A 16,030-nucleotide genomic window follows, 5' to 3' on the forward strand; every position below is an offset into this window, starting at 1 on the left:
ATAGGGAGCTTTAGTTCCTGGGTGTGAAGTTAATGACTAATTAACATGATGTGTACAAATGTGAATACAAGCCAGACCTTTCTAGTTGCATATTTCATTTTCCTGGACAATTGGTGCCTTCGGTAAAGAATTCACACTGCTTAGTCTGGGCTTCCTGTATCTACCCACAGCTTTATACTGGTGGGGGCCTCCCAGGACTGTTACTTGGAAAGTTGTCTTGTGTGGTACTTTACATTCTCCATCTGCAGTCTGGGAAACGCAGGTGCACGGGAATCCTCAGTCCCCATATCTCCATTGACTTCCCATACTGTGCCCTGCTATGTGTCTAGATTGAAGCGACAACAATGTGTGGTTGGAAATGATTCTGTCAGAGAAGGAACTCAGGAGATGATTCTGTTAATCAGGCAGTGTGTATCTGGTGAGAAGAGGAAAGAACCTGAAGAGATGGCTGTCCCAATGTCCTGCCCAGGATTCCTGTTTTGCTTTCTCACTGAAAGTCATGGCTTTTGGATTTAAAATTGAATCCTGGACCTTCAAGCCGTGTTGATGGATGCCTTGCCTCGATCTTTCTTTTCTTCAGATCATCACATTCTGAACTCCCCTCTTAGTTTCTTATTTACTATAGCTATCTGTGTTCTGTTCCCCCTGTAAGAACACACTCGAAAGAAAGTAAACGTTTTTGTCTCCTTGCTCACACACGCCTTCCAGTGTCTTGAGCAAAGAACAATGCAGGTGCTCAAAAATGTTCGTTGAGTGCATGGGTTTAGAGGAGGAAGGGAAGGAGGAAGGGGGAGAGAGAGGGAGTGGGGTGGGGGAGAAGAGAAGAGAATGCCAAATCCCGGGCCAGAACAGCAGATGACTAAAAGTATTGATTTTTAAGAGCCAAGAATATCAAGGTAGGAATTCAGACATGCAGACTGTGGGTATTGTTGTGGTCTGTACCTCCATTTCACCCAGGTGCCCGTCTTGCCGTCATATATGTGAGTTGTTAGGTCTCTAGTGAGATGAGGAGAGATAACCCAAGCCCACATTCCAAGAGCACCATAGCACCATGGAAGGAGACTGAGGAGAGGCGCACATCACCCATTTGGATTCTTCTCAGTGGTGGGCACAGATTTTACTTTATAGCCCCTCTCACCACTCTGGGATGCTATACCCTGTTTAGTAGGCTTATCTTGGCTAGAGGATCCTGAAATTGAATAAGGGGTACATTTATTTGACCTCCCCCCAGGGACTTGAGTCCATTTCCTAACTTGTGTGGAGCTACTGACTCTCCTGTCTGTGTGCCTGTGGGAAAGTCAGTCCGAAAGTCAGAAGAAAGTCTTCTTTCTTTGTTCTGTGTTTTGCTTTTTTTAAAATCTACAAATGAGACTGTCTTAGGGACTATGAAGCAATGGTTTTGTGAAGCTGGTATAAGGGGATGCTAGTCACAGGTCATAGAAGTGATTTATGGGACTGCAGATGACTCAAGAAAATGTCACCAACCCTTTACTCACTGCCTACATCCCCACGGGTAACTGGCGTTTGGTATATGTATGTGATATGTTTGGGCAAGGTGAAGTTTAATAGCCCAAGGCCTTGACACTCTCACATAGAAGCCCCACCCAAGCAAATAGCTGTGCTTTCTGCCTGTACAGCCACCTGTTATATAAAGCCTCTTCCCACACCTGCTCAATCTGCTATCCGGAGTCATCTTCCTCAGGACGGGGTCCAGGCCAGAACTAGAAGGTGAGGAGGCATGCTGTACCCTGGGAGAAGCTGAAACAAGAGAGCAATCATTCCATGCCAGCTCAGGGCTATCTTGGTTGAACCCTCCAGGGTTTTCTCTGCTGTCACATCATCAGGCGATGGCAGCCTGGGGTGGAGGGAGAATGTGGGCTGGGGTTGGGGCTTGCTTGCCATCTGTTCTCTGTTGTTATACTGTGTCTTCAGAGCTTTCTGAGCTCTAGCTTCCTTGTTAGCTGATGGTATTGGTTAGGATTCTTAGACTGTTGAACACGCTCGTGGTAGAATGTTGCATTTTTAGGGATAAATATTGCTGCTACTTCTCCTATTCTTTTTTTCCCCAGTCTTTGGGCTTGAACTCAGGGGCTGAGCATTGTCCTTGGGTTTTCTCAAGCTTTTCTAGAGCTCTACCACTTGAGCTGCAGCACCACTTCTGGCTTTTTTCTATGTATGTGGTACCAAGGATTTGAACACAGGTCTCTATGCATGTTAGGCAAGCACCTGGCCCCTACTTCTCCTATTCTATGCATGGCCTCTGCTATGGCTCCTGACTTTGCTGTTCCCTCTGGTCCATAGAAACGACTAGCAGGCTCTGAGTCGCACGGCAGGGCTGACTCCAGACTCTGCCTCTCTTGTTTCACAAACTGAGTCTTGACCTCTTTGACCTTTGGTCATTTCCCTCTGAAAATGAGGTTATTTAATTTTTCTATTTTTACACTTTTTTCTCCTTCTCCCTCTTTCTTTACACTAATAAGCACTAGAGGCCCTTTCTTGGGAGGCCCAGTTTCTGAAACTCCCTGAAAAGGGTCAAACAGTTGGGGTTCTCAGACTAGAGAGGTGTTCTCAGAACACAAGGTTGACTTCACAACTTAGGCACCACAGATGTTGTTTACCTTTTCCTCTGGTTCTCTAAATAGTAGGACCATTGGAAAAACATCTGGACTGCTTGCCTTCCTCATTGGGCTAATTCTTCCTTTTCACTGATACCTAATAAGTCAACCAGAGGAGCACAGTGCAATTTGTATATAGTACAGTCTGTGTGTGTGTGTGTGTGTGTGTGTGTGTGTGTGTGTGTGTGTGTGATGTATTGTGATATAGTATATGGTATACGGTGTGTGTGTAGATGTAGTTTGCATTTATGATGTATGTGATATGAATGGCATGTTTTCATGCCCAGTGATGTTTGGGTGCTGGTGATAAAATGATATGAGGTGCATGTGTAGTGTGAGGTAATGGAGGACTTCAGCTATGAGGAGTAGGTTAGCGCTGTTTTAGTAAATAGCAGTTATCATGGCAGATCTAACTTTTGGAGCTGGAAGAACCTGGAGCCTTAGCTTTAGCCTTGTGAGCTAGGAGAGCAATGGCTGCTTTTATTATTTCCTCATGCTGGAGTTTCCTTAGCTGCTATTGAGTCAACATGTTTATTATAGCAGAACTCTTGGCAGCACAGTATACAGAATGCAGATGTTCTGTGCCACGCTGACCAATGCAGCAGCCATTCACCACAGGTGGCCTTGAGGTCAGTAACCTGAGAGACAGACCATTTCACTTTTTCTAACCCCAATTAATTGACTTCTATAGCCACCTGTAGCTCAGGGATACTGTTTATAGAGTGAATGAGAGAATGGGTGGGAAGACTTGTGCAGAACCAGATAGTGACTCTCTCTGTGATTCTTTGATACACAGGCAAATCAAGATTCTGGGAGCTCTGATTTAGAATCCATATGAACATGACGATTTTGCTATCTACAAAGATCTAATTTTCAGGCAGGGAATGCGAGGTGCAAAGGGATTGTTGACATTGGTTAGAAGTGCAAGGACTCTACAGGTTACCTGTGACCAAGCCTTGGTCTCTGAGATTTGTCCTGTACTGAAAGGCAGTGGAAACTAGTAGTGAGGGGGCCTATCCCATATCCTATCAGCCAGAAGTGAGAACTTGATTCTAGAACTTAATTTTCTTTTTTTTTTTTTGCCAGTCCTGGGCTTGAGCTCAGGGCCTGAGCCCTGTCCTTGGACTTTCTCAAGGCTAGAGCTCTACCACTTGAGCCTCAGCACCACTTCCGGCTTTTTTTGTATGTATGTGGTAGCGAAGAATCGAACCCGGGTCTTCATGCATGCTAGGCAAGCACTTTAACCACTAGGCCAAACTCCCGGCCCTAGAACTTAATTTTCTGTAAGTTCTAGTAATGGTACCTACTTGTTGAGATGGATGAATTAACCAAGTGAAATGTAAAGATTTGGCAGAAAGCACTGTAGAGCCCGTGCTCAATAGGTATCTGTGTATCTGTGTATCTGTGATGGTCTCGGCAATGACAGAACTCATAAGAACAAAAAGATGACAGTAGGGAGAGCGCAGCCAATGTATAGATAGACACTGTGCCCTGCAAGGAGTGGGAGGCACCCATCCTAGCCCGGCGCTTTTTCTTGGACTCTGTTATGGTTTGAATATTAAATGTCCTCTGAAGAGCCATGTGTGGTCTTAGTAGCCAGCCTGTGTCACTGCTGCAAGGTGGAAGGACTTTCAGGAGGTGGGTTCTAGTGGAAGAAAGTTAGGATGTAGGCCTCTGAAGGAGATATTGAGACCTGACTCACACTGACTTTTTTTTTTTTTTCACTTTTGGCTGCCACAAAGGGAACAGAACTTCACTTTGTGCTTTCTGTGATATACTCTGCAGCTACAGGCCCAAAGTGAAGGGGCCAAGTTGAAGCTTCTGAATCCATGAGCCAAAATAAGGGGTTTGTTGTTGTTGTTTTTGTCATTTTAAGGTGATTAGGTCAGGTGTTTTGTCACAGTGATGGGATTCTGACTGCCTCCTGCTTTATCCTAAGTAGAAATGAGCAGTGATCAACCTGCCGGTTTTGCACCTGAAATGACTACACTGGAATCGCCCCCGGCTGTGCTTTCTATCCATTTAAAGATGTATCAACAGGCATTAAGGTTTAGGAACCTTGTGGAAGCAGAGAGTGGAATATCAATCACAACTGAGTTTCTCTCTTGCAGAGATGGGGTGGGTACTGGGCTTTTTGTGTATGATTAAAACCCCTTGCTAATGACCAGGCGTCTTCCAAGCCCCTGGGGCTGCTTTCCTTGTGTCTCTGCAGGTCCAGGCTCTGTGGCCTTGGGAGACATGAGCTCCAGCACCATGAGAGGCATCCTTGTCGCCGGTGTCATCATGGCCTTGGCTGTTGCAACTATAGGTGAGAAAAGCTCACAAGCCTCCACTGGAGATAAAGACTTCCTTCTCCACCTGACCAGAATTTTCTTTCCCTTGATTTTCTGACCTCTCACATGACCTCTCATGTCAAAGTGTGGAGCATGAGGTGAATCCAGAAGAGCTGCTCTATTGTTGGCCTGGGTGGAGCCCTATCATTTGGGAATGGTAAACAGTGGGAGAAATGGATAGGTGTGGCTTCATCTCACAACATCAATTTGGGGGATTCCTAGAGGGCAGGGATGTCATCCCATCTACATCCCTTTACCCAGGAGGAGCTTTGTGCAAGTCGTGCTTTATAAATGTAGATTGATGTTGGATATTTTACTTCCCAGAATCCCTGGATTGTACCGGGTGTAACTCAGCAGAGGACGACTGTGCCAGTGCCACTGTGATTGCGTGTTCAGCAGAATCTGAGAGCTGTGTTCATTCTTTGACCTCCTCCTTTCTGGGTAAGACATATGGATATGTGCATATGTGCTTATGTTGGGATCACCCCACCCTGTGGGACTTGCACTGGGAAGAAACTGGGAAGGGTGGCCAGAGAAGAGAAGATTCCTAAGATGGGGCTGGCCTGGGAAAAGGAGAGGAGGTCATGAAAATGACTTCCAGGGGGCAAATCATGGCTGAGCTCAGCAGGCATCATGTGGGAGCCCAGGAACAGAACCAGGAAAAGAACCGAACAAGCCAATAAACACCTTGTGATGTCTTAGAAACCACTACTGTTACACAGGCACCAGGGGCTCAGGCCAGCAAGTCTACCCACTCAAGAGGCTGAAAGATCTAGGCTCTAGGTAAGCCCAGGTAGAAAAGTTTGTGATACCCCATCTCTATGAAGAGCTAGACATGGTGGTGAATGGCTTTTATTCTAGATGTCACAGGAAACCTACCAGGCAGATGGTACTGATGTGACTATCTGTGCAGGAAACAAGACTCTATCTCAAAACTAATCAGTAAACATCAGGGCTGGAATCAGAGGTAAAAGCAGCCTGCTTAGTAAATACGATAACCTAGGTTCAAGCTGCGGTACTGACAAAATAAGAGAAAAAAAGAAAGAGACATCGCTATCTTTGATTGAGCTTTATTCAAAGACAGGTCCTAGTTAAATTTCAAGGCAGACCATGTGCCTTAGATGACTGCATTTCCCCAGACAATTTTTCTCCATATAGTTCCTTTCTCTTCTAGATAAAAAAATACTTCAAGTCTTCCTTACCAGGCATTTTGCTTGTAACCAGGATAGTAACTGTACTTTGAGAGCACTTAGAACTTTTCTGTATACAGCCAGCCCAGGCTGGCTTTGAACTGCGATCCTTATATCTCAGTCTCCTGAGTAGCCAGGAATATAGGCATGAGACCCCCCCCACACACACAGAATACTTGTCCACACAAATGCTTCAGGAATTTATATCTGATAGGAACTTTTGAGATATATCTACCATATCATGATCATACTAAAAACATTAGCCGACACTTTTCAGCTTCTTCTAATATCTAGACCATCTTAAAGTTAATATTCAATGTACCTATGTGAAAATTGGAGCAGGTTAATTGAAGGGCTGGATGATTTGGGAGAGACGAGGGAGAATGATGTGAGAGATATTGATCAAGACGCATTGTACTCATAAACATACGGAATTGAAATCCTTTCGTATGACTATTTAAGGCTATAAAATAAAGTCTCTTAGTTTTTATAAGGTTTTATAATACAAATACTAGAGTTTAAGAGTTTATAATACTAATACTAGAGTTAGGATGCCCCCCTACAACCCCAACTTGCATTTTGCTTCTAGGCTCAGTAAGTCTAATTTGTTATAGAAAAGTTAATCATATTTTTTTGTTAAATCCTATTGATTTATTGGAGAAATGAACCAGTTTTCTTGTAGCTGTTCCATATTTCTGGTTTTGGTTAGTTGCTCTCTCCCTCTCCCTCCTCCCCCTCCCCCTCCCCCTCCCCCTCCCCCTCCCCCTCTCCCTCTCCCTCTCCCTCTCCCTCTCCCTCTCCCTCTCTCCCTCTCCCTCTCCCTCTCCCTCTCCCTCTCCCTCTCCCTCTCCCTCTCCCTCTCCCTCTCCCTCTCTCTCTCTCTCTCTCTCTCTCTCTCTCTCTCTCTCTCTCTCTCTCCCTCTCTCCCTCCCCCCCCTCTCTCTCTCTCTCTCTCTCTCTCTCTCTCTCTCTCTCTCTCTCTCTCTCTCTCTCTCTCTCTCTCTCTCTCTCTCTCTCGCACTGAGAGTTTGAACTCAGGGCTCTGTGCCTGCCTAGTCTATTACTTGAATCCCGCTTCCCCAGGCCCTCTCTGTTTTAGCTTTTAAAATAAGGTGTTAAGTTTATGTCTGGATTGGCCTAGATGAAAATCCTATTAATGCTTCCTGCATAGCTAGTATGATGGTATGTACACCATGTCCAGTTGATTTTAATTGGTTGGGATGGTGTCTCACTAACTTTTTCCTGCGCTAGTCAGGCAAAAGTCCTCCTTATCTTTGCCTCATGACTCACTACAATTACAGGTGTAAGCAACTGCACCTAGCTTGATTGCTTCCTTATGATGTCAGTTAGCCTGTCCTCCACTTCCTGGTACTTTCTGTAAACTAGATACGTGCTACCCAACAGTACTGACTTCTGTGTTGATACTTTTCTGTCAAGCATCTGAAATATGGACTACGTAATTAAGGGAGTTAACTTTAAATTCAATTAATTTTTTTATGATGCTAGGAAATGGCCAGTGGCCTCTCACATGCCTCGTAAGCACCTCATCACTGGATTTCATCCCCAGTTCTCTTCCATTTCATTTTGAGCTAGGATCTTAAGTTGTCCAGGCTAGTCTTGAACTTGCTATCCTCCTGCCCCATCATCTGCAATGACTATAAGTACATAGTGTCTCACAATATTTCACAACTCAACTCTAGAAACTGGGTTGAATTCACATTCAGTTTCTTTTTCTTTTTGTTCTGGTTTTCATCATGTATTTATTTTTTAATTGTTATTGTAAAGGTGATGTGCAGAGGGGTTACAGTTACAAATGTCGGGTAGAGAGTACATATTTTTGGGGGGGGACAATGTCATCCCTTTCCTAACTCTCTTCCACTTTTTCCCTCCCATCTCACCCACAAGTTGTGTAGTTCATTTTCAACATAGCGGCCAGTTCATTTGTTCACCCTCTGTCCCTCCATTTCTGTGCTTCACCTTATACCCCCGAAGACATATAAACGAACATATAGAACAAAAAGGAAAGAAAACAAACGCAGCAAAAAAGAAAAAAAACTCTTGTTTTTATTTCCTGGAATTCATTTTGATAAATATTATTTTGTATGATTAGAGGCACATAGGCATTGGGCCTCTGGGATCCTCTCCTAAGAATGTCTTTGTTTGGTCTCACTGTGTGTAAATGCCTGTAGACCTGAATAATTCCTATATCCTGGTATTTTAGATCAAGCTTTTGCATTTGAGAGAAAAACATGCACTGTTTGTCTTTCTGAGCTCAACTGTATTCCATTTTTAAGAAGGAACACCTACTGTTGCAAATGTCACACTGTGAACAAGGCAGAGGTCTTTTGAGTTAGCTTTAGAGATGTTTAGACTCATTGCTAGATGTAGAGGTATTGTGTCAGCCAGAACCGCCTGTTTTCAAGCTCTCTCCTTGTCCTTTTGTCTGGATTAAAATTAAGACAGATTTTGGATAATCTGATAAAGCAAAGAGATAGCTGACAGAGAAGGATTTTTACATTTATAGGAAACTTTCTCAGTAATTCTGGTAACTCCTGCGTTAAGGCAACTCTCCCCACAGCCTCTCCTCACCAGGGGTTAACCATCCATGCTTATTTTTGTATAGGAAACACCACCACAGTGAACGAGATTAAATCCTGCTCACCCAGCAACTGCACTGGGCAAAACGACACCTTGATGGCCTTCACTGTCCGGGTGTCTGAAGAAGAGTACTTCAGTTTTGCAGACCAGTGCTGCCAAGGAAAGGACTGTGATGACATCAGCAACACTACAGGTTTGTGCTCATCCAGGGCCACCTGTCCTGTGTTTCCCATGCCCTGGCTCTTCCTGTGTCATCTGGGTTGTTTGTCCTTGGGAGGCCATCTCAAGTCCAGCACTTCAGTGCATATCTGGAGAACATGAATATCTGACTTACAATTACATGAGAAACAAAGGAGACAAATGAGCATAGGCCCCACGCTTTGCCCTTCCTCAGTAAATATAGAGCTTTTGTATGCATCCCAGTTCCTGTCGGAAGGGTAGTAGATGTTTATAGCCTACTCATAAACTTCATGACCCAAGCGCCTCTGCCAAAACTCTATGTCTTAAAAATGACTGAGGATTCCAAAGAACTTTTTGTTCAAGTGGGCTTTATCTACCAGTATTTACTATCGCAAAAATTAAAGCTAAGAAAATTCACTAATCTTAGTTTACTAAAAACAGCAACACACATTAATAATAATAATAACTGAGCACTTAAAATTACTGGGCAAGGGGCCAGGAGTGTTGCCTAGTTATAGAGTGTTTGCTTAGCATGCATGAAGCCCTGGGTTTGATTCCTTGGTACCACATACACAGAAAAAGCTGGAAGTGGTGCTGTAGCTCAAGTGGAGGAGTACAAATCTTGAGCAAAAGATGCTCAAGGCAGTGCCCAGGCCCTGAGTTCAAGCCCCAGGACTGCCAAAAAAACCCCAAAAATCTTGGTGAGAAGAATGAATACATACATATATATTTATGTATTACATATATAAATAAATTGATCATACACATTTCTTTTAAATCTATAATTATGTAACATATAGTTGTATATAATAAATTATTATGTAATTACATATATTACAGTATATAAAAGGCTGGATCTGAGATTCCTAAGGATGCAATCGCTCTATTCTCATTATTTCTTTGGCAGCTTCCTTGCTTCCGTGGGTAGTGCCATGTTCTGTATGACAACAGTGTCCCGAGTAATAATTCTTACTCTGCCCAGCCTCTCCAGATGCATCCAGAAACACAGAGTGCCCTGCTTGCTATGGATATAATGTAACATCCTGTACTGAGAAAACCCAGACATGTAATCATGACGAGCAGTGCGTCTCTCTAACGGCAGACATTGGCAATGGTATGTTTTGGTGTTCATGGGGATTGAGTGGAAAATTCAGGCCTTCACTTGTAAGTTCTAGGTTAACATAGAAGCTTTGGAGGGATCAGAAGATAGAGGGAATGGGGTTATGACTGGGATAGAGGCTGATAATGAAGCCTTGATTTTGTTGCAACTTCTGTCTTCTTTGTTTAGAGCTGCTTCTTCTGGCCGCCTTTCTCTTGCACCTGCTCTCCTGTGGCTTATAACTAAGCAGTGTTTACTTATGTACGTCATGGCACTCCTGACATTTACTTCTTTGCTAGGTTGCAAATTTTTATTGGTGTGGATAGCCATGACTTTTATTTCCTTTGAAACCTATATTTTTCATCTCTACCTGTCCCAAGAGGCTTATAGTAGCTTAGGTCATCTCACAGAAAGAGTGAAATTAGAATTAAATTGCAATTGCCTTTTTCTATAAAAGCAACTTAATATTAATAATTAGGCTATTGAAGAGCAATCCTATGGCTTTCTGTAATAGACATTAACTTCTCACTTATTAAACAGCAGGGCCTGGACCTCTTTCATCTCATATTTTTGACTTGATAAGTCTCCCAAAGAATTGAAAGAGTCTGTTGTATTCTTTGTATCTCACCAGCAGCGAGGTTGGGAAGGCAGGAGAGAAAGGCTGAAAGGTTTTCATAGGTCAGACCTAAAGATGGATGTGTAGTTCCTTCCCACAGGCCATTGGCTGGGAACCAGTGAGATGGCCGTTCTGTCTCTAAGGGGCAGAGAAATACAGTCCAGTGGTAGCCACCAAAATATGGCTCAGAATAATAATAAGAACAAGTTGATTTCAGCCTTTGCTAAAAATAAATTTCAAAAACTTCACTGTAATCACAGTTTTCAATGGAGCCGGGAATGCCTGAATTTCTTCTTACTTTTTTTTTTTTTGCCAGTCCTGGGCTTGAATTCAGGACCTGGGCACTGTCCTTGGACACTTTTTGCTCAAGGCTAGCTCTCTGCCACTTGCGCCATAGCACCACTTCCAGCTTTTTCTATGTATGTGCTATCGAGGAATCGAACCCTGGTCTTTGTGCATGCTAGGCAAGCACTCTACCACTAGGCTAATGCCAGCCCCTCTTCTTACTTCTTTTAAAAAAATCACCCTCCATGTTTTAGAGAAGTTTTAGATTCAGAATAAGATTGAATAAAAGACACAACATTTTTTTCAAGTATGCTCATCCTTCTCACGTGTACCAAAGTGATACGTAAGTGATAACAGATGAGCCTGTATCAACACATCATTATTACCAGAAGTCCACATTTCATCAGAGTTCACCTTTGGTGGTGTACACACCAATTAATATCATAAAGTGTTTGCACTGCCCTATGAGTTCTCTTTGCTCCAGTGATGTATCCTTCTTCACAAGACTTTGGCATTCACTGAATTGAACCCGGGTCTTTATACACGCTAGGCAAGCACTTTAACCAGTAGGCCAAACTCCCAGCCCCTGGGCTCTTAACTTTTAAAATCTCTCTGATGTTTACACTAATTTTTTTTATTCTAAAGCTGTGTCCAAGGACAAAAATGGTATTGGTAGGGTTTTTTCTGTTCATCTTATTCCCAGAATCTTTCAGTATAAAGGGGGGATTGTTTTTTGGTTTTGCTTTTTTTTCACATAGAGTTTCACTGAAGTTGCTACATCAAGCTAGATCATAAATGTATTTTGTTTATTTTGGCCCAAGGTCTTTTTTTTTTTTTTGCCTGTCCTGATGCTTGAACTCAAGGCTTGGGGACTGTACTTGAGCTTTTTGTTTGCTTGTTCAAGGCTAGCACTTTACCACTGGAGCCAGAACTCCACTTCTAGTTTTTTGGTAGTTAATTGGACATAAGAGTCTCATGGACTTTCCTGTCCAGGCTAAACTCCAAACCACGATCCTCAGATTTTAGCCTCTTGAGTAGCTGTGTTACAGGTGTTAACCATTGGTGCCTAGCTCCAAGATAATTTTTTAAACATTTTATTAACAGTGATTTTTAAATCATATTTCAAATTTCATGTTTAACAAACAAATATTCAAAAAGGGAATCTCTATATGCAATCACTGGCACAGATTTTAGAACATAATTAAAATTAAGCTGAGGGTTTGTATGTCATATTGATTTATATAAAAAACATTATGACTATAGATTACATATCCCATCATAGATTTTTATGTCTATGTAGTTATGTTTATATCTCCAAGACCATGTCCATAACCTTGGGTACCCAAATATTGAGTCATCGCTCTTGTACTGTTTGGATCTAATATCCACATATTAAGGAGACCATGTGTCTTTGGTCTTGACTTATCTCACTCAACATGATTCCCCCTAATTTCATCCACTTCCCAATGAATGCCATTATTTTATCTTGTCTGTTAGCTATGTAGAGTGCCATTGTGTGTGGAATTTTTTTGTATCCATTCATCTGCAGTGGGGCATCTGGGTTGTTTCCATCACTTGGCTATTGTGAATAGTGCAGAGATGAACATGGCTGAGCAGGTGTCTTTATCATATCCTGGGTTATGATGTTCAGGATAGATGCCCAGGAGTGGTATGGCAGGATTGAATGGAAGGTCTATTTTCAGTTTGTTTGTTTTCTTTTATTGTAGGTCATGGGGTGTGAACTTGGTCTGGGTGCTGTCCCTGAGCTCTTCAACTTAAGGCTATCATCCTACCCCTGGGTCTGGGCATTGTTCTTGAGCTCTTCAGCTCAAGGCTAACACCCTAATCTTGAACCAAACCCCACTTCCCCTTTTCTAGAGGTTAACTGGAGATAAAGTCTCAGGTCCTTTTTGTGCCTGGGCTGGCTTTGAACCTTGATCCTCAGTTCTCAATCTCCTGAGTAGCTAAGATTACAGACGTGAGCCACCACACCTGGCTCTATTTTCATTTCTTTAAGAAACCTCCAAACTGCCTTCCAGAGTGGCTGTACTAGTTTACATTCCCACCAGCAGTGCAGTAGGGTTACTTCCAAGATGATTTTTTAAAAAAAATTACTCTTGAGATGTGGCAGGAAACATATCTTCCTAAACTCCTAGCATTACACAGATAATAACTATGAAACAATAAACTTTGCCCTTTACTGGAATATGGTAACATTTTTTTTTCATTCCATATCAGACAAAGTGAAGGCCTTACAAGCCTTGAGCTCAAATTGCAGCTCTGTCTCTTAAGTCCTCAGAGCTGTTGTCCTCTAGGATGGATTGAGTTATAGCTGACAGAGCAATAAGGCTACAAAGTAACTACTTAATTAAAAGTAGTTGCTGTTACAATCCAGTCTTCTTTACAAAAGTCTTCGGCCTACCTGGCACCATAGAAAATGAGGTGAGCAAATTCCTACTCCATCTCTGATCCTCATTCTTGAGCATGGGTTCCCATTTGCCCCTTGCAGCCTATTTCCTTCTAGGACACACAGAGGAAGGGATTTGGCTTCTGACCTCTGAGGATCTTCTTCTTAATTGCATTGGGGATGCTCTACTCATCCCTCAGGAACAGACCAGCTCTTGGAGAGGTTTTAGCTGCCACGGAGCAGATGGGAAGCAAGAAGCACGCAGCATGAGGAGACGTGTAGAAGGGCCCAGGGCTGTGTGATATCCTTACTGTCTCTTCTGCATTCACAGGAACTGAGCCAACGCTTTTTGTGAAAGGCTGTTCCAACATCAGTAACTCTACCTGTCAATTCCTGGCAACTGAAAACCAGACTGTTGGACATGTCTTGTTCATAAAGGTTGAATGTAAAGAAGCCACTATCATCCTTACCCCTACCACCAAGCCCAACACCTCCAGCTCATGCTTGGGAATCTCCTCCAGTTTCTTGTCCTTCACCAGTTTCCTTCTGGTCCTTCTGCTGCTCTGAGGTCCTGGACCTCTGCCCTGTGCCCAGTGCCTGTGGGATGCCACGACCTCTTTCTTCGTGGTTCTCCTGGGTTGGATGACAACAGATACACTGATCATCTTCTATTAAAGTGTTGGTTTACTCTGGCCAAATCTGTTCTGATGCGTTTGGGGCTGCATTGAACTGCTAAGTAGCACTCCCATCTCTGGATTTGAACCCTTGGCGACATGTGCATGCTTATCTCTGGACCAGTCCCTGTAAGAGGGGCTAAGAAGTCCCTTCTGCTTCTGAGAAGCTAACCTTTGCCTTTGCCAGCATCTCCCACTTGCAGCCTTTTATCTCCACGGTTCCCCATACTGTCTTCCACACAGCCACTTACAGGCAGTGTCCCAGCTGAGCTCAGTCATTCCCTACCCTGACTTTAATGTCAACTACCACTCAGTCTTTCCTGATATTTCATGCCTCAGTAATCTTCCTGGCTGTGGTGTGAAGCCTAGAGTAAGGAAGAAAATAAGAATGTTGTCTCAAGGGCCTGTGAGTAGGGGGCCCACCACTGCATGCAGGGACGACTGCTGAAGGCCAGAACACTGTCATTTGTTATGCTTCTCAGGCAGTCATGTGATCAAGTCTTCGAGCAGCTAACTGGGCACCGGATCCGGGCTTAGGGAGGTTTCCTATAGTATTTCCAAGAATGAAATGTGATTCTAAAGTCTTAGTCCCCTTCCTTAGAGAACTTAGAATCAAACACAAACTCATTCATTCTATTCTCAATAACAAGCAAACCATTCAGACCGAAAGGACAGAGGTTCAGGTTTAATACATGAAGTGAACCTTAATCTGGACTTGAGTTTGTTGTAATAAAAATATTTAAATATATAAATCAGTGTGGATTTTTATTGCCCAGGATTACCGACAAAGTCCATTAAGAGCAAAGCTATCATAAGGGTCATCTTGTGGTAACTCATTACCTCATTTATGCAGTTATTTTGAAATAAGTTTAGACATATAAAAAAGTTACTAAAAAAATCAAGTTCCAGTATTTTCCTCTTCTAGTTCCTCTTACTGCTCACATTTCACATCACTACAATTACTGAAACAAGGAAATGAGCATTGAAAAACCATTTTTAAACAACAGACTTCTCTTGTATTCTATCACATTTCCCTAACACCTGTTTTCTGATCCAGGACCTAATTCTTCATAATTAATTTCCATGTTGACTCAATCCCTTCCAATCCAGCTGGATCTGGAATCTATCTTTCAGGACCTTGATTACTGGCAAGATATTCTTGTAGAAAAAGTCTTATTTGAGGGCCAGGAATTTGGCCTAGTAGTAGAGTGCTTGCCTAGCATGCATGAAGACCTGGGTTCGATTCCTCGGAACCACATACATAGAAAAAAGCCAGTGCAGTGGGCTCCAGTGATAGAGCTCTAGCCTTAAGAAAGCCCCCCTCCCCCGCAAAGTCTTTCATTTGAGCTTATCTTTTCTTTTCTTTTCTTCCTTTCTTTCTTTCTTTCTTTTTTTTTTGCCAATCCTGGGGCCTAAACTTAGAGTCTAGGCACTGTCGCTAGGCTTCTTTTGTTTAATGCTAGCATTCTACCATTTGAGCCACAGCACCACTTCCAGATTTTTCTGTGCATATGGCACTGAGGAATCGAACTCAGAGCTTCATGCATGCTCTTATGATGACATTTTGATTATACCTTTTCTTTCTTCTCTTCTTCTTCTTCTTCTTCTTCTTCTTCTTCTTCTTCTTCTTCTTCTTCTTCTCCTTCTCCTTCTCCTTCTCCTCCTCCTCCTCCTCCTCCTCCTCCTCCTCCTCCTCCTCCTCCTCCTCCTCCTCTTTCTCCTTCTCTTCCTCTTTCTTCTCCTCCTTTTCCCCCTCCTCCTCCTCCTCCTCCTCCTCCTCCTCCTCCTCCTCCTCCTCCTTCTCTTTTTTCTGTCATGGGGCTTGAACTCCGGGCCTGAACACTTGCTGTCCCTGAGCTCTTTAGCTCAAGGCTAGCGCTCTACCACTAAAGCCACAGCACTACTTCTGTGAGATTAGAGTCTCACAGAATTTGTGCCTGGGCTGGCTTTGAACCATGATTCTCAGGTCTCAGTCCCTAAGGAGCTAGGAGTACAGGCGTGAGCCGCTGCTGCCCGGCTTATACTTCTCCATT

The 16,030-nt window shown here is 43.2% G+C and overlaps 1 protein-coding gene across 3 annotated transcripts; it reads left to right on the top strand.

The window, feature by feature from the left end:
• The first annotated feature begins 1,692 nt into the window (after nucleotides 1–1,692).
• Lypd8 (LY6/PLAUR domain containing 8) lies at nucleotides 1,693–14,706 on the top strand. Of its 3 annotated transcripts, none has more exons than XM_090339697.1 (6): nucleotides 1,693–1,728; nucleotides 4,828–4,923; nucleotides 5,273–5,389; nucleotides 8,762–8,929; nucleotides 9,899–10,030; nucleotides 13,655–14,706. In XM_090339697.1, exons 2-6 carry the CDS (start codon nucleotides 4,854–4,856, stop codon nucleotides 13,888–13,890), a joined length of 723 nt encoding a protein of 240 aa, XP_090195823.1. In that variant the 5' UTR covers nucleotides 1,693–1,728; nucleotides 4,828–4,853; the 3' UTR covers nucleotides 13,891–14,706. The 3 variants fall into 3 exon arrangements, with proteins under 3 accessions (XP_090195823.1, XP_090195822.1, XP_090195825.1); XM_090339696.1 differs by having other exon boundaries at nucleotides 1,697–1,728; nucleotides 4,796–4,923; XM_090339699.1 differs by having other exon boundaries at nucleotides 1,711–1,728; nucleotides 4,784–4,923.
• Nucleotides 14,707–16,030: the final 1,324 nt, after the last annotated feature.

The sequence above is a fragment of the Megascapheus bottae genome, chromosome 10 (assembly GCF_031878675.1).
Source record: "Megascapheus bottae isolate mThoBot1 chromosome 10, mThoBot2.hap1, whole genome shotgun sequence".
NCBI classification, from domain to species: domain Eukaryota; kingdom Metazoa; phylum Chordata; class Mammalia; order Rodentia; family Geomyidae; genus Megascapheus; species Megascapheus bottae.

Excerpts from the sequence above, each read along its gene's own strand:
- Lypd8 (XM_090339697.1), top strand. The coding sequence starts at position 4,854 with ATGAGCTCCAGCACCATGAGAGGCATCCTTGTCGCCGGTGTCATCATG. Across the intron at positions 4,924-5,272 it reads CTTGGCTGTTGCAACTATAG|AATCCCTGGATTGTACCGGG; the intron begins GTGAGAAAAGCT and ends TTTACTTCCCAG. Across the intron at positions 8,930-9,898 it reads TGACATCAGCAACACTACAG|CCTCTCCAGATGCATCCAGA; the intron begins GTTTGTGCTCAT and ends TACTCTGCCCAG.